This window comes from Nicotiana tabacum, chromosome 2 (assembly GCF_000715075.1).
Source record: "Nicotiana tabacum cultivar K326 chromosome 2, ASM71507v2, whole genome shotgun sequence".
Taxonomy (NCBI): domain Eukaryota; kingdom Viridiplantae; phylum Streptophyta; class Magnoliopsida; order Solanales; family Solanaceae; genus Nicotiana; species Nicotiana tabacum.
Window position 1 is genome coordinate 7,893,631 of NC_134081.1, and position 26,022 is coordinate 7,919,652.

Consider the following 26,022-nt stretch of genomic DNA (forward strand, 5'->3'; position numbering starts at 1 on the left):
CTGCGTTAAAGCCTCAATTGGTGCTGAAAAATCTGAAACTAGCCAAATGCTATATAATTTAATCAATAAATACTCAAAATTTCATAATTTATCTATTAGGATAATTACCCAATCCAAATTGGTAAAATTCCTAAAATTCACCCCGGGCCCACATGCCCGGATTCCAGAAACTTTCGAAGGAAATCATCACACATAACCTCAAGAATTCAAATATACAATTTTCATCCCATACCATAACCATTTTCGTGGTTAAAATAATATTTTTATCAAAACCTAGATTTTTCATCTAAACCCTTGATTTTCATAATGTACATATTATAATCTACCCATAATCTATGTATTTAACTCATAATAGGTAGAATTAACTTACCTACAAGTTTCTAGGTGAATACCTCTCTCAAGAAGCTCTAAAATCGCCCAAGAATGAAGAAAATGGGCTAAACAATGGCTGAGCCTCAACTTAAATGAAGGTTCTGCCTTCTGCAATTTTCGCATCTGCGGGCAGAGGCCCGCATCTGCGGTTCCGCTTCTGTGGGCAGAGGTCCACATCTGTAGTGACGCACAGGGCCAGCGCTGGCCGCATCTGCAGACGTATTTCTGCTTTTGCAATCTCGCTTATGTGGCTCTTCATCGCAAAAGTGTGGTCACTTCTGCGCACACGACGCCGCTTCTGCGGTCCACCGGCCAAGTCTCCAAGACGCTTCTGCATCCAAAAATGGCGCATCTGTGGGCTCGCACTTACGGCTGTCCAACCGCAGGTGCGATTACACCAGAAGCTGGAAGCTTCAGTTGTTCCTCCCAAGTCCAAACTTGGTCCGAGCCTCATCCGGTTAACACTCGAGGCCCCCGGGGACCCGCCCGAATATACCAACAAGTTTGAAATCATAAAATGAAAACGCTCGAAACCCTCTAAATGCGTAAAACAATATCAAAACTAAGAATCATACCCCATTCCAAATCGCTCTGAACGCGCTGAATCATACATAGACTGCTCGGAATGACACCAAATTTTGTGTGCAGGTCTTAAATCACCATACAGAACTATTCCCAGGCTCAGAATCTCAAACGGACCTCGATGACTCCAAAACCTACTCCAAACCAAATTTAAAGAACTTTAAAACCTTCAAAGAGCCAACTTTCACTATTAGGCGTTGAAACGTTCATGGGTCGTCCAAAACCCGATACCAATATACGCCCAAGCCCAAATCATCATACAAACATATTAGAACCGTCAAATCCCTATTCCGGGCTCATTTACTTAAAATTTTGATCGAACTCAAACTAACCCCTTTTTAAAAGCTAACTAAGGAACCAAGTGTTCCGATTTCAACCCAAACACTTTCAATTCCTGAACTAACCATCCCCGCAAGTCATAAAATAGTAAAATCACATACGGGGAGTCTTATTTAAGGAAACGGGGATTCTAGATGGCAAAACGACCGGTTGGATCATTACAATATCGACATCGAAGGTGTATGTGGTATTTCGTGGTAAAAGGCCCAGATTATACAACTCTTGGTATGAGTGTGCTCCTATGGTTATAGGTTTCAAAGGAATCATCTTCCAGTCTTTCAAATCTTATGATGAAGCTATAGCAGCATTCAATGAATTCCAAGAAGAAAATGCTGACAGTGAAGAACCATCTTCAAGTTCGTTTATAGATGAAAGTGGTGTAGGGGTTGAGGGTGACAATGGAGCAAGTGTTATTTCATTTATGTTGTTAGCTGGAATGTTTGTAGGGATGAAGATATCAGAAAAATGTTCAGTTTGATTATTAATAAAACTATTTTTCCCTTATGAACTGAATATTTTGTCTATATTGTTGGATCTTTATTGAAAAGTTTAGTTCTAAGTGTCAAAGTGTTATCATCTACTGACTAGATATTAAGTAGTTATAAGCGTTAGATTCATTTTGCACCTGTTTTAAACCTTACTACATTAATCCATGATATTCATCAGTTTTTTGGACACTGCCTGGAATGTTAGATGAACTTTTCACATTTGTTTGATTATGGAAATATGTAGTAATGTCAGATTTTGGACACTATTTGATTTATCTCTAAAAAATTCCTTCTTTTGACAAGAATTTGGGAAGTTTGCTTCATAAGTACTTCTTCTATTCTCAACTAACTTCAAGTTTTTTTTTACATATTTCTTGACAATACATTTTTCTATTGTCCAAGGTTGGTGTCAAAAGTTTAATGTGTTGATGTCAAAAGTTTAATGTGTTGATGTCAAAAGTTTAATGTGCTTTCTTAATTTGGCAAACAATTGACCACCTTTAGAGGACTTAATTAATCTTTACAAATGCTACTCGTAGTTCTTTCATTACATTAGGCATCAAACGAACAGTTGCACTTTTGAAGACAATTAGACGGTTTTGTTAACTTGCATCAAATGATCATTTAAGAAAAAAAATGATTCAAAGATATAATAATATAGTTTCAATAATATGAGATTCCATAACATCACCAAAACATAATAAGATCAATAAAAACATCACCATAAGGAGTAGACAACTTCATAGACTATTAGAAAAACATCACCATAAGCAAAAGACAACTTGAGAGAAAACTTCATAATGCATGGACTACTCAAGATTCTGGGTCACAGAGAGAGACTTGTCGTCTTGGAGGCGGATTCAGTGTCACTAGTGATAACAACAATACAATTATTCTTAGCTCCATTCTGACGGATGGTCTGGGCATATCATCAAGCATGGTATAAATTGAAGTTAGCGAATGCTCCTCCAACATGACACTTTTTAGGTAATCAATGCTTGAGTCACGAACCATCCTCTCAAGCAATTCACTAACCTCACGCTTCATCTTAGTAAAGTAACACTTAAGATTTTGTTACAAAATATTATGACTAACGGGTGAATCATGTAGTGGATATTCAACAAATTTCTTGATTAGAGTCCTATCCATCGTTTTGCTTAGATGTAGTAGTAGTTTCAGTTTGTTTGTTTTATGTAGGGTTAGCATACGAGAAAAATATATAGGTAGAGTTAAAATACTACTCCACTTCCCAGTAGGACTTAAAGTCTCTTTGTAGAGACCCTATGCAACCATTACACTTCCTATTAGCCACCTCCACTCCTCCATGCGGACATTACACTTCCCAACACCCATTTCTACTCCTCCATCCATCCATTACACTTTCCAGTAGCCCCTTCCACTCCTCCATGCAACCATTACACTTTCCAGTAGTTAATTTCACTCCCCCATGCACCATTTCACTCCTCCATGCAACCATTACTCTCCTCAATGACTACAATTAATTATCTGTCATGACCCAAAATCTAACTAGTCGTGATGGAACCTAACCCAACCCGTTAGGTAAGCCAATTAATAATAAACCAGTTCAAATGATATTTATTAAGAGAAGAAATGGTAATACAACTAAACTATTATACAAAGAATTTCCCAAGGACTCGTAGTACAAATCATGAGCTTCTAAGATTTAGAGTTTACAAAGCTAGTATGTAATAAATACATAATCGGTCTGAAATGAACATAAACAAATTTTCATAAGTATAAAGCTACCATGAATAAGAGGTAGCTATAACTGGAACGTAGGTACATCTTCAATGCTAGCTCCCGTCATATACAACAACATCAACATCCAAAATCTGCACGCAAGGTGTAGAAGTGTAGTATGAGTACAACCGACCCCATGTACTCAATAAGTAACAAACCTAACCTTAGGTTGAAAGTAGTGACGAGTTGGGACAAAAGTCGGAGTCCAACACCAATACATAACAACATAATAAAAGTTCTAAAAGAAGTAACTCAAAGATAAAATGCTCAGCTCATTCACAGTTATAGAAAATAGGCATGCTTTTCAACTATAACAGTAAATCCCAAATCTTTCACCAAAAATACCAAAAATATGAGTAAGTTTGAAAATTGTGATTTTTCCCCAAAACTTCCAACAACATGTAAGATGTTCCATTATCAAGTGGCATGAGGAAAGTACATCTCTATGCCTATATGTCAATGTGTATGTCGTATCCTATGCAACATAGTGATAAAACCATATGTATACTCCCAAAGTATCGATTCACCCAGTCCTCCCAGTCACTCAGTCCTCACAGTCACTCAGCACTCGCTCTCGGCACTCACGCTTAGCACTCGCACCCGCACTCTCTAGGTACCTGCGCTTACTGTTGATGTACAGACTTCGGAGGGGCAATTCCACCCCAAGCGCTATACTAATCCAATTATAGCATAAATCAATAATAATTGTTGTGGCCTACAGCCCGATCCCATCATAAAATCAATAATACATGTTGTGACGTGCAACCCGATCCCATCAATATCCTCACAATCAGGACTCCGGCCTCACTCAGTCATTAATCTCTCCAGTCTCTCGGGCTCACAATATCATGAAACATCAGCCCAAAAATAATGATATGACGTACCAATAAATGGTAACAGAGACTGAGATATGATATGCAAACGAAGGCGTATGGCTGAGTATGTAATTTAAATGTAAGCAGATAACTCAATAGCAAAATGACTTCAGTGGGTCCCAACAGGATAATCATGTAGCCTGAATATGGTTTCTAACATGGATCACAGCTCAATTACTCTATCACGTAGATATTTCATGGATACATATAAGATTAAGTAACTATACAGTACCACAGAAATAACCGAGTCACAATTCACACGGTGCACGCCCACACGCCCGTTACCTAGCATGTGCGTCACCTCAACACCAAATACATATCATGTATATTCAGGGGTTCACACCCTCAGCACCAAGTTTAGAAGTCTAAAAATGCCATCCTACACGTATCGACCTACGAATGGCTCGAAACTAGCCAAAATCAACTCAAGAACATCAAATCATGCCTAAGGAAATAATTCCAAATGATAAAGGTCGGATATTTAATCAAAACCCCAAAGTCAACCAAAAAGTCGAACCCGGACCCCCACCTCGGAACCCAACAAAACTCACAAAATCTGATAACACATTCAATTACGAGTCCAACCATACTAGTTTCAACCAAATCCGACCCCGAACCGATGTTCAAAACTCAAACATTCACTCTATGAAACTTTGGACAAAATTCCTCAATTTTCTCTTTAAAATTCACAATCTAATTACTAAAAACGAAGATAGATTCACGAAATATAACCAAAATCGAGTAGAGAACACTTACCCCAATCCATATGGTAAAAATTGCCTAAACAATTACCCAAAACTGAGCTCCCCAAATCAAAATATAACCAAATGAACAAACCCTCGATATTAAATATTTTTGCCAAGTTGTTCTATCTCGTTTTATGTGCCAAATGAATTCCTTGTGAAATGCCAGTCAGGTTAGGCTTTTGAATCACTCTATATGACCTTATAATGAAGGAGATATGTTGGTTTCAATATTTGAAAATAGTGTAAATTTATAAATACGAATTTAGTGGCAATTGCTTAATTAATCTGAAAATTATCTAGCAACCCAATTCTTAGTAAAATGACCATAATTTCCTCATACAATATCGAAACTTGATGATTTCAGTTGCTATGGTTCCAAAATTATGATATAGATCTAATGATTCAATCAAAAGAGAAATTAGAGCTCATTTTATTAATGTGGTATCATTTATTCTTGTAGAAACGACGTTGAAACATAAAAAACGAGTAACACAACCCAGAACTATCTAAAACTCACCCGAGCCCCTCGGTGTAACGACCCGACCGGTCATTTTGCTTTCTAGAACCCCATTCCCCTAAATAAGACTCCTCGTATGTGCATTTACTATTTTATCACTTACAGAGATGGTGAGTTCGGGATTTGGAAGGGTTCGGGATGAAATCGGAACACTTGGTTTCTTAGTTGACTTTAAAAGGGTTAAGTTTGACTTCGGTCAATATTTTGAGAAAACGACCCTAGAATCGGGATTTGACGGTTCCAATAGGTTATCCTAGGTTAAGCTCGTGGAATTTATTTCGGCATGTCAATCCTCGATTACAGATCTCGAGAGCTGAACGACAGTACCCGAGTTGATCTTATCCTCCTCGACCGACTATCCCAAATTTGAGAGTGCGTCGGCCTCAAAGTTTTGTTCTCGAGGCACATGTTGTAAGGTTCATTCTTTGAAACGGTGTAGAGTTACCTGCAATTTGTCCAAATACCTTTGCATCCTATCTTCTCGAACCTCGAAAGTTTTATTTACTTGGTTCACCACTAGTAAAGAGTCATATTTGGCTTCAATGACTTCTGCTCCCAGGCTTTTAGCTAGCTTGAGACCTGCAATCATGGCCTCGTACTCGGCCTCATTGTTAGTTAATCTACTGGTTTTGATGGATTGTCTAATAGTGCCACCTGTGGGAGGGTTTAGCACGATGCCAAGTCCGGACCCCTTCACATTTGAAGCACCGTCTGTGTAGAGGGTCCAAACCCCCGACGACGTACCCGATTTTAACAAGAGTTCCTTTTCAACTTCGGGCACAAGGTTTGGCGTGAAATCAGCCACGAAGTCCGCTAAAATTTGGGATTTGATGGTCGTACGGGGTTGATATTCGATATCGTACCCACTAAGTTCGACGGCCCATTTGGCCAATCGACTTGATAGTTCGGGCTTGTGCAAAATATTGCGAAGTAGGTAAGTGTCAAAACGTATATGGGGTGACATTGAAAGTATGGTCTTAACTTTCTAGAGGCGCTTATTAGTGCAAGTGCTAATTTCTCTAGGTGAGGGTATCTAGCCTCTACTTCCCCTAATGTCCGACTTACATAATAAACAGAAAACTATGTACTTTGCTCTTCTCGAATTAAGATGCCACTTAGCACGACTTCCGATACCACCAAGTATAAGTATAGCTTCTCATCTGTCCTCAGAGTGTGAAGTAGTGGTGGGATCAATAGGTACCGCTTCAATTGCTCTAGTGCCTGTTGGCATTCTGGGGTCCAGGCGAAATCGTTCTTACTTTTGAGTAGAGAAAACAATTTGTGGCTTCGATCTTAAAATGAATCGGCCTAAGGCAGCTATCCGCCCGGTAAGCCTTTACACTGCTTTCACGCTATCCATGACGGTGATGTCTTCGATGGCCTTAATTTTATCGGGGTTGATCTCGATTCCCTGATTCGATACCATGAAACCAAGGAACTTGCCCGATCCAACCCCGAAAGCACATTTCTCGGGGTTGAGCTTCATGTTGTATTTCCTTAAGATCTTGAACGTTTCCTGCAAATGAGTCAAATGGTCCTCTGCGCGTAGGGACTTAACTAGCATGTCATCAATGTAAACTTCCATCGACTTACCTATTTGTTCTTCGAACATTTTATTCACTAGGCGATGGTAAGTAGCTCCTGCATTTTTTAGCTTGAATGGCATTACATTATAGCAATAGGTTCCGTACTTGGTGATAAATGAAGTTTTTTTCTAGTCCTCCGGGTTCATTCGAATTTGATTGTACCCTGAGTAGGCGTCGAGAAAAGTAAGGATCTCGTGGCCGGCTGTGGCATCGATCATGCGATCGATGCTTGGCAGTGGAAAAGAATCTTTGGGGCATGCTTTGTTTAGGTCTTTATAATCTACGCACATTCTAAGTTTGTACCCCCTTTTGGGGACTACAACTACGTTGGCTAACCACTCGGGATATTTTACTTCCCGAATTGAACCTATTTTGAGAAGTTTAGTTACCTTATCCTTTATAAATGCGTGTTTTACCTCGGACTGAGGTCTTATTTTTTTTGCTTCACCGGTTTGAACCTAGGATTCAAGCTCAACTAGTGCGTTGTTATTGACGGTGGGATCCCTGACATGTCTAAATGGGACCAAGCAAAATAGTCTATGTTATCGATAAGAAATTGAATGCTTTTTTCCCTTAGTTTGGGGGTCAATCCCGTTCCCAGGTATACCTTTCTATCGGGCGGATATTCGATTAATATAACCTGCTCCAGTTCTTCGATCGTAGATTTGGTGGCATCGGAGTCATCTGGGATGATGAAAGCTCGAGGTGTCAGAAACTCTTCCTCGTCATCCTCTATTTCCTATTCCACCGGTTCGGTCGATACTGGTGGTTATGATTGTTATTTGGTTCTTCGTCTATCTTTAGTGCTCTATCTTTCCGAGACCGATAGCGTTGGTATCGACGTTACCTCATCGACCACAAACATTTCCTTCGCAACGTGTTTCTCCCCGTATACTATTTTCACGCCGTCCGACGTAGGAAATTTCATTACTTGGTGGAGGGTCGAAGGCACTGCCTTCATATTGTGGATCCAAGGCCTATCGTGTAGGGCGTTATACCTCATATCCCCTTCGATTACGTGGAATTTGGTATTTTGGATGGTTCCTACTACATTCACTGGTAGAGTAATCTCCCCTTTAGTCTTTTCACTGGCCATATTGAAACCGTTCAAGACCCGAGTTGTGGGCACAACCTGATTCTGCAAACCGAGCTGCTCCACTACCCAAGATCGGATGATATTAGCAGAGCTACCTGGATCCACTAAAACACGCTTAACTTGGGCTTTATTCAATAGGATAGAAATTACCAGAGCGTCGTTGTGGGGTTGAGAGATGCCCTCGGCTTCTTCAACTCCGAATGATAGAGTGTCGTTGGGTACATAACCTCGACTTCGTTTTTCCCTCATGGCCGGTATCTTGCCGTACTTGAGCATGGTTCCTCTTGTTTATCCTTTTTGTTGGCGTCCCTTTCTCTGAAGTGGTTCTTGGCTCGGTCACTGAGGAACTCTCGAAGGTGGCCCTCATCGAATAGGCGGTCTACCTCTTCTCTAAATTGTCTGCAATCCTCGGTCCTGTGTCCATGCATGCCGTGATACTTGCACATCAAATTCGGGTTTCTATGGGAAGGGTCGATTTGCATGGGTCTGGGCCACCTAGTATCTTTGATTCTTCCGATTGCCGATACAATGCCCGATGCGTCGACGCTGAAGTTGTACTCCGACAGCCGAGGTTCCTCTATAGGATCATCATATTTATCGAAGCCATTCTTGGTCATAAGTCACCGAGATTTTTGTCCTCGATCACCCCTTCGATTGTTCCGAGCGGAATTGCGTGCTGAGCCATTGTTCATTCGATCTGCGACGTACGGTTGATATCGGTCTCTGTTCGACCTTCGTTCTCTGTCGATATCCCTATGGATTTTAATAGCTGTCCTGTTCTGGTGCATGGACCCAGAAGGAGGTCCCAACAGGTCGTCTTTGACCCTGATTTTTGACTGATATCAGTTGTGCACAGCCGCCCAAGTTATTGCCGGATACTCGATCAAATATTGCTTCAGCCGATGTGCTGCTATTGAACTTTGCTCGTTCAACCCTTGGGTGAAAGCTTGGACGGCCCAATCGTCTGTAATCGGTGGCAATTTCATGCGTTCCATTTGAAATCAGGACACGAACTCCCTCAGCATTTCATTACCGCTTGGCTTTACTTTGAAGAGGTCTGATTTCCTTGTTGCAACCTTTATGGCACCAACATGTGCCTTTACAAACGAATCCGCTAACATGGCAAAGGAATCGATAGAATTTGGGGGCAAATTATGATACCAAATTATTGCTCCCTTCGAGAGGGTCTCTCCGAATTTTTTCAATAACACGGATTTGATCTCGTCGTCTTCCAAGTCGTTACCCTTGATGGCACACGTGTAAGAGGTGACGTATTCGTTAGGATCGGTCGTAGCATTATATTTGGGAATTTCGGGCATATGAAATTTTTTGGGGATTGGTTTTGGGGCTGCACTCGATGGAAAAGGCTTTTGGATGAATTTCTTCGAATCTAGCCCTTTTATCATTGGTGGAGCTCCCGGGATCTGATCGACCCTGGAATTATATATTTTTTCTTTTTTATCATTGGCTTCGACTCGTTTTGTGAGTTCCTCAAGCAATTTAGTAATTTCTGGGGTAGTCCCCGATTCTTGCTCGTTTAACTTCACTATGGCTGGCTCTGTTCTGTGGGTGATTTCTCGAAGTGGATCGGGCTCCGGCCTGCTTTGTACCTGAGTTTGGCTCTGCAACTGAGCTATCGCTATTTGTTGGGCTTGTAACATCTCGAAGATCATCCGTAAGCTGACTCCGATCTCCTCCACATTATGGGTGTCTCGAGCTACGGATTGAGTACCGCCCTGAATGCGTTTCTCTGATTCAGAGCGTTGGTTTGCCTCAAGAGTCACTTGTGAATTGACATCTAGCGGTACTTCAACTCGAATTTTAGGTACTTCGACTCGAGCTTCAGTGACGTTATTAAGTGGCCTTCCGGCCCTGGGTATCAAGTTGTTGGTTTCGTCCCGAAGGTCGGCTTCGTGATCGATAGGTAAATCCATGAATCGAGGGTTTGTCATTGCTGATTCAGAGCTGTAAACTGGTGTGTATTGCTGATTTGTATCAAACAACCACTGTTATCCTTAGCTCCACGGTGGGCGCCAAACTGTTTACCCGAAAAATCGGATAAGGTTAAATTTGAATATGGTTCTAAAGATATGTGATATAATTTGATACAAACCGTATAATTTGATATATGAGAATAGTGAGCAAGAAAAACTGATAAGATAAAGTGAAACAAGCACAAGGAGACATCTTTTAATATGAGAAGTAATCTTTTATTACAATGTGTGAGAGAGTCTTATGTTTACAAGGATTTCCCCTTTATAGTAGGGGGATTCTACTTTATTTATAATAAAAAAAGCATATAGTGGAGAACCCATGATGAATTGTTTCTTCGCCAAGATTCTCTCCCTTAGTGCGGTTGTAACGACTCTTGTCTGCGAGCTCGATACTGGCTCGAACTCGTTATTGGGCCGAGCCCTCGGCTTTGGTTTGAGTTCGACCTTCGGGATGGATGTAGTGCGCTTCCGACTACCCTCGCGTTGCCTTGCGGGTCGATTTGGTCATGGCTCGATAATGGTATCGAAGAGCCGACTCCTCGATTAGTCTTGAAACCCGAAGCTTGTTTGTACTGATTTCGGAACTCATCCCAAAATCTCACTCCGGTCGCTTATCATTTGAACTCGATCGAACATAGGAGGGCCGAAATCTATTTCGACCGTATACACATATTTTATTATCGTGTGAAAGAATTCTCCTAGCACCAAAGGCTATATATGCGACACATTTTTGGTTTAAGGAATTAACAAATTCTTCCCTCCATTCCCAAAGGCTAGTGATTCAATTCAAATAGTCCATGCCAAATTAATCGTGTCTGACAACTTTATAACTTTTATGGTCTCTTCACCAAAATATTAAGAAAAAAAAAATTAAGTTCATTTAATGGAATTAAGCAAAGTGTTCATCAATTAGTGCAAAGGATAATGTTCACATTGTAGGAGTGTATTAATTAAAATCGATAACTGGTTTAGAAATGGATAATGTTCATGTGATTATTGGTTAAGTGTGAATTAATTTGGCACTCAAACATTTGGATATCCTTGTAAATATTCTTTTACAATTAAGACACAGGTTCTGTTGGTGCCCAAATTTCTACGAGTAGTGTTTTGTTTTATGTCTTTTTCTCACCTCATTTAATTTGCAGGACCCATTTTTTTCTTAGAATTTGCCACAATGAATGCCTCGAAACAAGAACAGGAGATCCAGTATTCACGTTCATCTACAGCTTCACTACATTATTGTTTCTTCAATTTTGGATAGTATTTTGACAGTTGTGTATTTACTATATTGACAACGAACGCAATATAATGTCTTCAGATCAAACCATACGTATACAGTTAAAAAAAGTCAATCTAGTGCACAAAGTATTCGCATTTACACAAAGTTCAGAGAATGGTCGCATCCTTAGGGTACATATGATGTGGACAATCTACCCTAATACAATTATTAGTAACTGCTTCCACAGCTCGAACTCGTGACCAATAAGTCACATAAAGACAACTTTATCATTGCACCGTATGTATAAAGATTTTTTAATTAAAAAAGTACACTTGCGTACTACTATATTCAATTTTTTTTTCGTGTTAGTATTCATAATGCATCTTACTAAATTATGCAGAAGTATTAATTGAATAAGGTAATTATTTATATTACTAATTGAAGTCAATAGACACGTAGCTTATAATTTCCTTTTATCTGATGAAACATACTTCAGTTCACAAGCATAATTAGTTTGCTGAAACAATAATTTTCTTTTGATTATGATGGCTCTATATAGAACTTAAACCAGCATTAATCAAACAATAAGCAAATTATTGAGGATAATTCTATTTATCCAGAAATGACACCAAAAGACAGATGATCAAGAAGTCGATTACAAGCTTCTCTCATTTTTTTTAATTTTTTATTGAGGTTAACTGACACCACAAACTGAGGAAATTAGTTAATGTATTATACGTTTCCTTGTAAATGTATGGTATAATAAAGAAATAAGATATGGAATGGAGAATATTTTTAATAAAATAAATGGTTGGACGGCGATTATGGTAAGCTGAGTTGTAGTACTATTGTATTGAACTATATATGAAGTGAGGAATATGAAGATGAACTGAAGAAAGGGAAGATTCTTAGCGTAATAAGGAGATACATATATAATGTACCCATGATTCATAAATTATGGGTGGAATCAGAATTTAAAGTTTTTGGGTTCTGAATTTGTCGTCGAACTCATAGCTCGTTATAGTTACTGGGTTCATAATTGAATAGTTACACATATTTAATGGATTTTCTAGTACAAATATAAGGTTTAAACAAAAATTACTAAGTTCGTACAAACCCGTAACTTATACTCTCCCTCCGACCCTATTCATAATATAGAATATTATATTGTGGTTTGTGAGAGGCACGTAAACCTCTATTATATATACCATATTCGATTTGCCAGCATATATAACACCTAAATGATTAAGATTTGTACTAGTCATTTTGCTCAAGTAAAGTATTTTTAATCTTAAAGTTATTGCTCTCATGCATGGCAATTGCTTTGATTCTTTATTTCTGGGAGAAGGTTATATATATCTTTTTTTTTTTCTTCCTTAATTGTGCTCTTAATTTCTTGAACCGAGGATCTATCAGAAACAACATCTCTATTCTTCGGGGTAGGGGTAAGATCTGCGTACACACTACCCTCCTTAAACCCTACTTTATGGGAATTCATCAAGTTGTTGTAATTGTGCTCTTAATTCTCTCTTAGAATTAAGGATCTACCGTTCTACCATGTTATCATCAATTTCATTACCATTTTATCATAGAATTTAACTAATATCCACTATTCTAATGCTGTAAAAAATATTTTCACTATCAGGTCATGTTTGCATGTTATAAGCAGATAATTTGGCTAATTTTCAACATTACAAAAATTCTTCTTTTTATGAAAGATTTTCTATAAATATCTTTTGAATACACTATTCCTTATCATAATCATCAAGTTAGAACTCATTTTTGTGTCCCCAAACAAGGGACAGATTTAATTTAGAACTACCTATTGAAAAAAACAATAACACACACAAAAACAAAAACAAAAAAAAACATGAAGTGCGACAGACAATTAATTAGATTTCTTATTCGATTAAAATCCAACAATCAAAACTTAGTAATGATAGTGAACTAGCTAGCCTAAAGACCACTATATCTCTCTTTTTACCTCCCAAAAAAGATCTCTTTAAAAAATTGGTGTAATGACCCAACCGGTCATTTTGACTTTTAGAACCCCGTTCCCCTAAATAAAACTCTATGTATGTGTTTCTATTAATTTATGACTTAGGAGAATTGTTGATTCGAGATTTGGGAGTGTTCGGGTTGAAATAGGAACACTTAGTTCCTTAAGTTGGCCTTAGAATGCTAAGTTTGACTTCGGTCAATATTTTGAGAAAACGGCCCCGGAATCGGGATTTGACTGTTCCAATAGCTCCGTATGGTGATTTTTGGACTTAGGAGCGTATTCAGAATTTTATTTGGAAGTCCGTAGTTAAATTAGGCTTGAAATGGCTAAAACAAGAATTTAAGTTTGGAAGTTTCACCGAGGAGTTGACTTTTTGATATCGGGGTCGGAATCCAATTCTGAAAAATTTTATAGCTCCGTTATATCATTTATGACTTGTGTGCAAAATTTGAGGTTAATCGGACTTGATTTGATAGGTTTCGACACCGAATGTAGAAGTTGGAAATCTTAAGTTTCATTAAACTTGAATTAGAGGATGATTCGTGATTTTAGCGTTGTTTGGTGTGATTTGAGGGTTCGACTAAGTTCGTATGATGTTTTGGGACTTGTTGGTATATTTGGTTGAGGTCCCGAGGGGATCAGGTGAGTTTCGGACGGTTAACGAATCACTTTTGACCTTTTGGAGATTGTTGATAGCTGCTGGTATTTTTCTTCTGATTTCCTTATACGCGATCGCGTAAGTTTGTTTGCAATCGCGTAGAGTAATTTGGGCAGAGGCGACTTTGTTCTACGCGATCGCGTGAATGGGGTTGCGATCGCGTATGCTTAATTTGGATAGCTGAAAATTTGTTCCATGCGATCGCATGGGCAAGTCAGCAAATCGCGTAGGTTGGGCTAGTCTGTGCATCGCGATCGCGTGGCGTTGTTTGCGATCGCGTAGGGAAAACTGGGGAGGAGCTGGGCCACGCGCTTAATGCTTCGCGATCGCGTGAGGATGTTTGCAATCGGCTAGGTTTGCGGAGTCAGTACTTCACGATCGCGTGGAACTTTATGCAATCGCGTAGAGTTAATTTTGGGCAGTGTTGAAATTATTTTTCGAGATCGCGTGAGGAAGTTCGCGATCGCGTAGAAGAAATCACTGGGCAGAGAGTTTAAGTTCTGAAAATGGGACTTCGTTTTTACCGATTTGGAGCTCGGATTTAGGTGATTTTTGGGAGATTTTTAGAGAAAATAATAGGGTAAGTGTTCTTAACTCAATATTGGTTAGATTACCCGAATTCATCACTGTTTTTATCATTTAATTGGTGAATTAAGTTGAAAAATATTGAAAAACCCTCTTGGATAGATTTGAGGATTTGAGGACCGAATTGTTATTGGAATTTAGTAATTTTGGTATGGGTAGACACGTGGTTGAATGGGCGTTAATATTTCGTAACTTTCGCCAGATTGCGAGACATGGGCCCCACATATGATTTTTGAGTTAATTTTGAATTTTTATTGAAAAATGTAGTATTTCTTATGAAATTGATTCCTATAATTTTTAGTGATTGTATCGAATTATTTTGGCTAGATTCGAGCCAGACAGAGTTGGATAATCGTGGAAAAGGCCTTCTAGTGGATTAAATTGGAGCAAGTTGAGGTAAGTCTCTTGTCTAATCTTGTGAGGGAGAAATTACCCATAGGTAATTAAATTAATAATTGTTGCTAATTGTGGGGGGCTACGTACGCACGAGGTGACGAGAGTCCGTGCGTAGCAACTATTAATGCTAATGTCCTGGAAGTTTAGGATTCAAAGCATGAATTACTTGTGTAAATTGTATCCGTTATTTAAATAAATTATTTGGTATATATTGTGAATTGTTAGGGAAAAATATTAAAAGATGAAATTATCATATACTTAATTTTATGTTTAAATTAATTAATTGTTAAAGAAATTGTTCATCCTCTCGAATTGATCTTATAATAAATATACTCTCCTTCTGGAGGTACATAAGAAAATGTTCTCATTTCTTGTGGAGCTGGCCGAACGCCTCGGCAGGATAGATGCATCTATGGATCGCGCCGCACATCCCTCGACAGTGTACATGACACTTTGGATCGGGCCGTACGACCTCAGCAGAAATCGTTCCTAATAATGATAATTATACGATACCTTGGCATTTAAATTGCAGTTTGCGAATTTAATTAATAGTTTGGAAATTATTGCATTTGAAGGAATTTAATTATTTCTGCTGGTTAAATAAATTATTGTTAACTTTGTGAATCATGTTGATTTAGATATTTTAGTTTTATTTCAATTATTATTATTGACCCATATTGAGTGTTAAAGTCGGTCATCTCGTCTCTACCTCTTCGAGATTAGGCTTGATACTTATTGAGTACACGTTGTTTACGTACTCATGCTACACTTGCTGCACTTTTTGTGTAGGATCTGAGACAGGCACTAATGGAGGATCTATCATCGCACACCCACGTTATCCAGAGGCGTAGTGGTGAGCTGCCTTTCTGAGCCGTTTTGCAGCTACCAGTGTCTCTTCTTGTATTTGCATTCTGTCTATTTTATTTCAGTCAGTATTTGAAGTTTGTATAATCTACTAGATGCTCATACATTTGTGACACCAGGTCTTGGCACACACACTAGTAGAATATTTGGATTTAAATTTTGTTCTTGATTGTTTTAATTTACTAAATTCCTGCAAGTAAGAAGAGTTTAATTACTCGGTTAATTTTAAAAGAATTGAATATGGGTTTAAATTACTAGTTGGCTTGCCTAGCTGTAGTGTTGGGCGCCATCAAGAGAAATTGGATCGTGACAACTGTGTTACAATCAATATGTAACATTGTTACCTCTAACTCACGAATCGACATATTCATGTCGTTCTACAATTAGTCCAAATAATTTTGATATTCTATTTAGAAAAATTTATATTAAAAGATAATAAAATTTCCTTAGGCGAGCTCTTTTTCTTTCTGCCTTTTTTTTTTAAAAAATAAAAATTATTATATGTTACAACTATGCAATACGTATGTGATTGTCACAAAAATGTATAGGTGTATATGAATAGAATTATGGAAGTCTCATTTCATAAGCATTGAAGAAATGCAAAGCAAGTAAGCAACATTGTTCTCTTTTAATTTATAACTAAGCAAAACCAAGTATTCTCTCCACTAAAGTAGCACTATAGGGACTTGAATTATTGAGTATACTTTGCATGTTTTAGTGGGTTGCGCTCCACTCCTTTTTATAATTAATCACATCCAATTATCCACTTGGAGCTGCAAAAAAGAATGTTTTTCCAACATTATTTGTGATAAAATTTTAAATTAGAAATCAATATTTCAGACTGAAAAATAAAAAATCACTTCATAAAAAGGGACTGGGGAAATTAGTTGGATAACTCATAACTGTTCTAGTTGGTGAGATTTTAGATATTTTCTTTTGGTCAGATTTTAGAATATTTTCTTTGTCTTATAGTATTTAGACTTGTTTATCGTGAGTAATTTAAAAAAATAAAAATGTTATTAGGTACTCTTTAAAAAAAAAAAAAAACGATATTGAGAAGATTTTATGGGAATGTCAACTGATTGCTCCTGAAAGTACCTGACGTTCAATACTAAGTGAGATTAAAAACCCAAATCAGAAAAAAAGGTGACCTTTCTAAAAATAATTTGGATATATATAAGAATGACAATGACATAAATAATAAAAAATTAAGCAGAAAAAGGATTGTCTTTTAGTATAATTAGTTGCAATAAAAAATTAAGCAGAAGGGATCTACTTTTCTGGAAAACAAATCAGTATTCATAAGATTGAAAGTGGAGGAGTACTTCCCCTTAACCTTTAAGGTGGGGAAATAACATCACTTCACCTTTTGAACGGGAACGATAAATTTACTCAAACAATATTATCCATAACTAGAGAATTTTTATACAAAAAAAGTATTGCTGTGATTTTTTTTTCAGCTTAAAGTTGAATAAACAAAGCATAAACGACATGTTTATGCTGAGAAGATGTCTTAGGCTTTAAAGTTGCTGAGAAGATACCTATATGAACGGCTAGTTAACATATCCAAGCAATCCGAGTTCATATGTTAGCCACACATAAAATGGTTATATGTTGCATCATCAATTTGGCAATGAAATATTTACAATAAATGTAGAGGGAGCGAGTAAATTGCTACATAGAAATGAGGGTGCACATTACTTTTGCAAAAATTAATTAGTTTAATTTCTCACCTTATAATCATTTCCCTATGTATAACAAAAATTAATAGCGTAACGGAAGCAGATTTTTTTTAAAGTTTCCTTTAAAAAAGTCAATATACACTGTTTTAAATACACTTAAATCACATCTATTGCTTGAAAAAATTCAAAGGTAATGCATAAGCACTATTAAAGTTTCTTTCACGTGATTATCCAATAAATAAAAAGGATAATTCAATGTCAGAAATTTTACTTTCTGTCATGTCAACGAAATTATTTCCATAAAATTTAGAGATTATTAACTTATGGAATACTATTTACTGTCACATTGTTATTATAAGAGGTGAATTAATTAATTAAAGTATCATGAATTAAATTTTCATGATAAATAAAATATGTTACTAACAGGTAAAATGAGTCTCTTATGGAGTAACAATTTGTGTTATTGAAATGCAATTTAACGTATGATAGTACCTTCTATCCAAGGACGATTCAAATAGAAAGAAATTAGACATTTTTGCCACAAGGCCTACTCGATGTCTCAAATAAGGCTAAGGAATGAAATGAATGGCTATTAGCGCAAAGGACTGCTAAGTTGCAAAGAGTCCGTTCGGGTCGGGTTAGATCCCAAATTCCCAAACCGCCTAATGCATTTTCGCGCGGGAGGAGGTTGATACTCGTGCATCTATATAAACTTTTTCTCAGCGCTTTCTCACTTGCTGCAGTGTATTTTCCCATTTTCGTGTACGTAGCAATGACGGACGGTCATCAGTTCAACAACATCTCTCTCGGCGGCCGTGGAGGCACCGTAAGTTGTTCTTATTCTCTGACTATGCTCACTTCTTTTTATTCTCGTTGCTTAATTCCAAGTTTTCAGATGTTGTTCGATATGATTTTTACTTCTTTAGGAGCCCCTGTTAATGATGAAATTGTTGTAAAAATCTCATTTTTAACCTTAACTTTCAGTTTTGTTATAATTTCATCATTGTTGTTGTCTTTAGATGGATACTTGGAACCCTAGCTCCTATTTGTGGATGAACTTTGTTACAATGTTGTAAACCCTAATTTTCTGTTCTCCCTGTTTAGTGTTCTTCTTGTTTTTAAATTCTAATTTGTGTTTTTGTGGGACATTTCCATCTGATTTGGATCCATTTGGACAAAAGAAAAGGATAAAAGTAAAGAATTTACGGGATACACGCAAAAAGGGTAAAGGGAATTTTTTTTTACCTATGGTTAAAAAAATATTTTGGGGTAGCTGCTTAACACATTTATTGATAGTAAAACTTATTTTTTCTTTTCTGAGAAATGCAGAATCCAGGGCAGCTCAAGGTTCAGTCGGGAGGTATACTATGGAAGAAACAGGGTGGTGGTAAGGCTGTGGAGGTGGACAAGGAAGACATAGTGGGCCTTACTTGGATGAAGGTTCCTCGAACTAATCAGCTGGGTGTACGGATCAAGGATGGTCTCTACTACAAATTTACTGGCTTCCGTGACCAGGCAAGTGTTTTATTATTGTGCTTTTAGTTAGTTTCAGTTTATCAGCTTCTTGAACTATTTCATTGCTGATGTAATAGAATAGAAAAAGCTCAACCAATGCAGAGAGACACAGACGATTAGCCATAATAAGTTTGGAAATATTAGTGCTAAGTTATTAAGCCGTAAGTACATGGTAGTTAGCAACTTAACAACAACTGTTTTTAGGAAACTCAGGAAATTGACACATCTGGCTATGTAATGGTTATCAATCTTACATGTTGACTGGTAACATAATTGAATCAGGGGTAACTTCGACGCAAAACACATATATCTAGTTTGGAACTGGCTAGTGGAAGTGCATAGTGTCGCAGTTCCATTACCGTAATTACAGGCTTTTGCATGGTGTTTGAGTTTTTTTGTATGGTGTTTGAGCTATGTTCCTTTCTTAAGCTATTTGTAGAATCTGACCATGTTTAACTTATTTCTACAAGTTTATACCTCTGAATCTTTGCAATGTATGTGTTAGCTGCAGAAGCTCTGGTATAGTGCACAGTCATGCATTATTATCTTGTGTAATCAGTTTTTGATGCCCCTTGGTTTTGTGTTTGTGTATTTACTGCTTTGCAGGATGTTGCGAGTTTGACCACCTATTTCCAGAATACTTGCGGGATATCTCCGGAGGAAAAGCAGCTATCAGTTAGTGGAAAAAATTGGGGAGAAGTTGATCTAAATGGTTGGCAGATGTTTTCCCTTCATGAGTTTACTAGCTTCCCTGATTTTCTTTTGCTTGACATACGTGTTTTCTCTTGTGTAAATGAGTTGTAATTGAAATTAACCTTAACTATACAAAATAACTGATTCTTTATGCCTTCAACTTCATTGTTTGAATGAGAGTGGTCTAACTGGAAAGTTCAGACCACCCATATTGCTTTTTATAGTTCTGCAACAGATTATATATGGGAGCAAGAGTTAATACTGAAGAGTACTGTTATCCTAGTATTTCTTCTGTCTGTATATTTGACTCCTCTTCATTTTTTTGCAGGGAATATGCTTGCTTTTCTTGTTGGTTCTAAGCAAGCATTTGAGATATCATTAGCAGATGTTTCGCAAACACAGCTTCAAGGAAAAAATGATGTCATGTTGGAGTTCCATGTAGATGATACAACTGGGGCTAATGAGGTTACTCACTGTCGTTGATGATTTCTCAGGATCTCATTTTCTTACATTTGACATTTATGTGTTCCTAATTTGGTTGGCATGCCTAATCCTACTTAAATGGCACTCTTCTTGATTCATGCTTTGAAACCACTCTTTTCTTAGTAAGCCACACTTCTACTGATTGCAGAAAGACTCGCTGATGGAAATCAGCTTTCACATCCCCAACTCAAACACTCAATTTGTTGGTGATGAAAACCGACCTCCTGCTCAAGTAAGCAAAGGCGTATCAATTCAATTCTTTGAATTCACGGGAGGGGATCCTTAATCCCTTCCATGACATGGTAGCTTCTCTCGGTAGAGATTGAGTAATATGATTGTACCTATTAGGTTTTCAGGGACAAAATCATGTCGATGGCTGATGTTGGTGCCGGAGGTGAGGAAGCTGTTGTCACATTTGACGGCATTGCCATACCTACTCCAAGGTTGGTTAAGCGCTTTTCATGTCAATTATTATCACACTCTGTTTTTTGCTTCAGAGTGATTGACATGTGCCCATATGCTGCAGGGGCCGTTACAATGTTGAGCTTCATCTCTCATTCTTGCGCTTGCAAGGGCAAGCCAATGACTTTAAAATTCAATACAGCAGCGTAGTTCGTATTTTTTTGTTGCCGAAGGTTATTTCTATGTTCAGCCCCTTTTTAGCACCTTCATCAATGTTTTAGTTATGCCTATTATTTTATGTTACTTCATGCAGTCTTTTGAAACCGTCTAATCGAACTTTTAAGTTATTATATAGTTGAAAATGTGATTTCTCTGCTTTTGCAGCATAACCAACCACACACTTTAGTAGTTATCACTCTTGATCCTCCGATTAGGAAGGGGCAAACTTTGTATCCACACATTGTATTGCAGGTATGGATTGATGTATGTTGGATAATGACGTACATTCTATTTTTGGTATTAACCTGCTGATTTTTTGTCTTACCAGTTTGAGACAGACAATGTGGTAGATCTTTCGCTGGCTTTGAGTGAAGATCTTTTAAATACGAAATACAAAGATAGGCTGCTTCTGGGTTACAAGGTAATTTGTTTATAGTCATTTGGATTTACATCAACTCTGAAAATAGAAATGCAAGTTCATTATATTTGCTTTTTGTTGCTTAAAGTAATGGAACGTGTTTGGTGCTGTTTACTTATTAGCATTTAATTTGACTTATGAACCAGGGTCTTATCCATGACATCTTTACTCAAATTTTACGCGGCTTGTCTGGTGCCAAAGTCACTAAACCGGGGAAGTTCCGTAGCAGTCAAGATGGGTATGCGGTGAAGTCTTCGTTGAAAGCTGAAGATGGACTTCTCTATCCTCTTGAAAAGAGCTTCTTCTTCTTACCTAAACCACCAACTCTTATACTGCATGAGGAGGTATCCTCAAGTTTCTGTAAGGCTGAGAATCTTGTGAACTCATTTTTATTCTTGAATATTTGACTTATTTCGTTATGCAATTAGATTGATTATGTGGAGTTTGAGAGGCACGCTGCGGGCACAGCCAACATGCATTACTTTGATCTTCTCATCAGACTGAAGACTGAACAAGAACATCTTTTCCGGAATATCCAGAGAAATGAGTACCACAATCTTTTTGATTTCATCAGGTTAGCTTGAGTTTCAAGCCTTTCTTCTTTCTCAATTTGGGGATAACAAGTCTACTTCGTCTCTCTAACACAATTATTGAGTAATGCAGTTCAAAGGGTCTGAAAATAATGAACCTTAATGAAGCTCGGGCGACAGAAGGTGTTCCTGTTTTGCCTGATGAAGATGATGCTGTTGATCCACATCTTGAGCGTATTAAGAATGAAGCGGGTGGAGATGATAGTGATGAAGAGGTAATCATGCCTATTTGTAGTTTCAGTTAATTTCATCTTAAACTCCCTGATTATCTTTATCTAAATCATTTTCAGGGTGTTTGTCGGGCTGTCTTTTTTCTTACCCTTGGTGTTAAAATTCTTGAAAGCCTGTCTGACATTCATAAACTTTTCAGGACGAAGATTTTGTCCTTGACAAGGATGATGGTGGATCTCCTACTGATGATTCTGGAGGGGATGAATCTGATGCCAGTGATAGTGGTGGTGAAAAAGAGGTAAAATTACCCTTTCACATTTATATATTTTCAAGTTCTAACTTGTAAATTGGTAAAATATGAGCTGACATTCATGTATGGTGACTTCAGAAACCTGCAAAGAAGCCCAAAAAGGAGGTTACTGTGTCAAAGCCATCTGCAAGCAGGAAAAAGGCAGATGACGATGGATCGAAGAAGAAGAAACAGAAAAAGAAGAAGGATCCAAATGCTCCGAAGAGGGCAATTAGTGCGTTCATGTTCTTCTCACAGAGTGAAAGAGAGGTAGGTGCTTTGTTACAGGATTTCTTATCTCTCTGCGTTTCTCATACTGCTTGAACTTTGATGATAAGAGTTTAGTAGTCTTAGTAAATAAATACCTATGGTCGCAAGTTGCAACACTTAATATGCTCCATCAAAAAAAGAAGTTGCAACATTCAATATATTACGTAAGTTCAGAACTGACTACCACGTGCCGCCAAATGTACACATGTATCTTGCAAATCTAGTGAAAATTCCTTCGCACAATCTATATGTAATATAGTATGAACCTGATATCTGGTACATACCCCTCATCTCTCGTGTGTCTAAACAACTCCAACAAGGTAAATAAAGGATCATGGTTTTGGGATGCATTTGATCCACAACTACAAAACTATGGACTTCTTTCTCAATCTATATCCAGCTTGTCACCGTCTCTTTTGCCGCTCCCATCTCCTGCATTTTCTTTATGGTTCTAGCTCTCTTTCTACCTCCCTCTGGAAGAATACATGTTATCCAGTAGAACATGTCAGGATTATCGGTAAGCCAAGAACCCCTGATCAGCTGCATATTTTCCCATCTCGGCATCACCATGAATACTATAGGCACTAAGTAATACCTGCCAAATAAGTGAGTACGGCTTTATTGCTACCCCTTCAAATGAAACTGTTGGCTGAACTTAGCAATCCAGTTTGCCCTAGCAATTCAACTTCCCCTAGTCAATATCCATAATAAGTTGCGTGTATTTTATTCCACTTAACTGCTCCTTGTCATTATTTATGATGGAAATTACAAACCACGTGGTGTCAAGATATGGTAACCTGCTTGTTCGTTAAGTTGGTGTGCTTCACTTGCTTTGAGATACCCTTTGAGGCTCACCATGGTTGTAATATCTCATTCACTTTCCTTTTGTTTGTTTTTGTAGAGTGTGAAGAAAAGTTTTCCTGGAATCACCTTCACTGAGACTGGGAAGGTTCTTGGTGAAAGATGGAATAAGCTGTCAGGTTGGTTATTTTTGTGGCGTTGTGTTTGTCTTATGTGCTTCAATATTTTGTAGTTAAGGGCTGTTGACACAATGTTGGTCGTGTTTGTTGCAGTTTGCTTGTGTTTTTTTTTTCTTTAATTATTTTATACTTAAGGCGGTTAATAAAATGTTGGCTCACATGTTGGATTAATGATTTTGCAGCTGAGGAGAAAGAACCCTATGAGGCAATGGCTAGGGCAGATAAGAAGCGCTACAGCGAACAGATCAGTGGTTACAAGAACCCTCAGTCGACCGCCATGGATTCAGGGAATGAATCTGAGAGTTCCTAAGTCGATTTTGAAGGTCGACGTGCCTAATCAGCAATCAGGGCTTGTATGTGAAGCTCAAGTTTTGGGGCAGATGAGAAATACTTTTATTTGTGACAGCCTAGGAATCTAATTGTCCGCGATATGCTGAATATTTCTAGATTAGCAGCAGGTATAATCTAGGAGCCGACTGCATAAATTATCCTTCACAATGTGCTTAAGAATATAAAAAGGTACTTTTATAGTTTGGTCAATCATCTATTGAAACACCTAGCTGATCGTGAATGGCAAGTTAGAAAGGTCTGACTTAGAAATCAAATCATCTTCGATCCAAATTTTTAAACGAAATGTCAGTATTGTTTCAGTATATTTTATTATATACAAAAAAAATATTCACTTCATTGCATCCAACAAGAGTTCCAATTCTTACAAGCCAAAAAATTCTTAACCATTTCTAGATACTGTCTTCCGTCGAATTATCCAAACAAGCTAGTCGCACTAAAACATATACTACAACAATTAGAATAGAAAGGAATATATGTTCTTACATTTTTGTAACATAGCAGGTCGATATTTACGAATCAACAAGCAAATTATAGTTCTTCACCGTAACTTTTACATTTTGAAGTTAGTTAAGGATAAAAGACTAGTGTCCCTCCCAAACAGCATAAATATAAAAGTAAATGTTATTTACTGCTACAGAAATTTGATTGTAACACAGCCTATGTTTATTTTAGAACTAGGTTATGAAAATACGGTAATCTGGTTTTCTTTATGCCTATAAGTTGGGCTCTCTCCTTTGTTTTCAAACTCTAATCCGTTGTGTTTTTAGTTTTTTAAACAAATTCCTTACTGATAAAGAAATTGCGTTTGAATTGGCGAACCAAAAGATTTACACAGAGTTGCAAAGCCAGTACATCAACTAATAGAGGGCAATTGGAGTATGAATTTTAGTCCTTTTTCATTTCGTTGTGATTTTGTAGTACTTAACAGCTCAAAATTACAAAGTAACTTTGATACTGTAGGAGACAAAATCTGACTTTAGAATATTCGAGCCAAGATAGTTCTAAGGCGAGAGTTCCCAAGTCGTCGTTTATCGAAATGGTCCAAGGAGTAGTGGCCAGTGGAGCCTGTGGTCGAAGAGTCAACGAGAGCCGTAGTCAAGGAGTCAGCAAGGGTCGAGGTCGAGGTCGAGTACCGTTGACGGAGCTGTAACGGTTAGTTTTCAAGACAGGATATTAAATAGAATATTCTAATGGATATTCTCTGCACTTGTACTATTAGGATTTCCTAGTAACATGTCCCATATAAATTAAAAAAGAGACAATGATAGGGTACATAGGACATTCATTTGTAAAAAATACACACTGTGACTTGAGAAAGAGAAAAAGATCCCACTTGCTAAGATACAAACATCATATTTTCACTAATATTCTTGTCCATATTTTTTCACAAGATCCGAGAATAACTAAAATATTCGAGGGATCGCCTATCATTCTTCAGTGTCAGAAGGAACATCCACTTATTCCATCTTTTATTGGGTGAATCATTCCTTTGGTTTACATAAATGTCATTTATTGCTTTTTATTATCATTGAACACTATATTATTGTTTCCGATTTCCAGAACATTTATTGCATAATACTGCCATTGTTCAACCTGATCCACACAATATTTATCGCTTCTTTAAGAACTCCATCTACGAATATTATTGTTAGCTAAGATTAACCCTTATTCACATAAATTAATTATTTGAACCAAGATCTATATTTTTTGGTCAAACAATGTCGTTTGTGGAAATTTCTTAGTTAAATTTTTAGTTTCCTCTAGATCTATAATTAACACAGGTCACTAACGTAAAAAAACTAAGATCTCCTTTCTTTGTGTATACAAAACCCTACATGGCAGGTAACCAAGAAGAAAGGACGAGAATAATAAGTGATTT

At 37.5% G+C, this 26,022-nt stretch overlaps 1 protein-coding gene across 1 annotated transcript; it reads left to right on the forward strand.

Annotated features, from left to right (window-relative positions):
- The first annotated feature begins 18,244 nt into the window (after positions 1-18,244).
- Positions 18,245-24,332, forward strand: LOC107808145 (FACT complex subunit SSRP1). The gene is made up of 16 exons (XM_016632638.2): positions 18,245-18,588; positions 19,092-19,277; positions 19,884-19,989; positions 20,299-20,435; positions 20,602-20,685; positions 20,802-20,896; positions 20,980-21,088; positions 21,240-21,326; positions 21,403-21,495; positions 21,639-21,836; positions 21,921-22,066; positions 22,156-22,297; positions 22,453-22,551; positions 22,642-22,812; positions 23,714-23,792; positions 23,975-24,332. Exons 1-16 carry the CDS (start codon positions 18,535-18,537, stop codon positions 24,100-24,102), a joined length of 1,914 nt encoding a protein of 637 aa, XP_016488124.2. The 5' UTR covers positions 18,245-18,534; the 3' UTR covers positions 24,103-24,332.
- Positions 24,333-26,022: the final 1,690 nt, after the last annotated feature.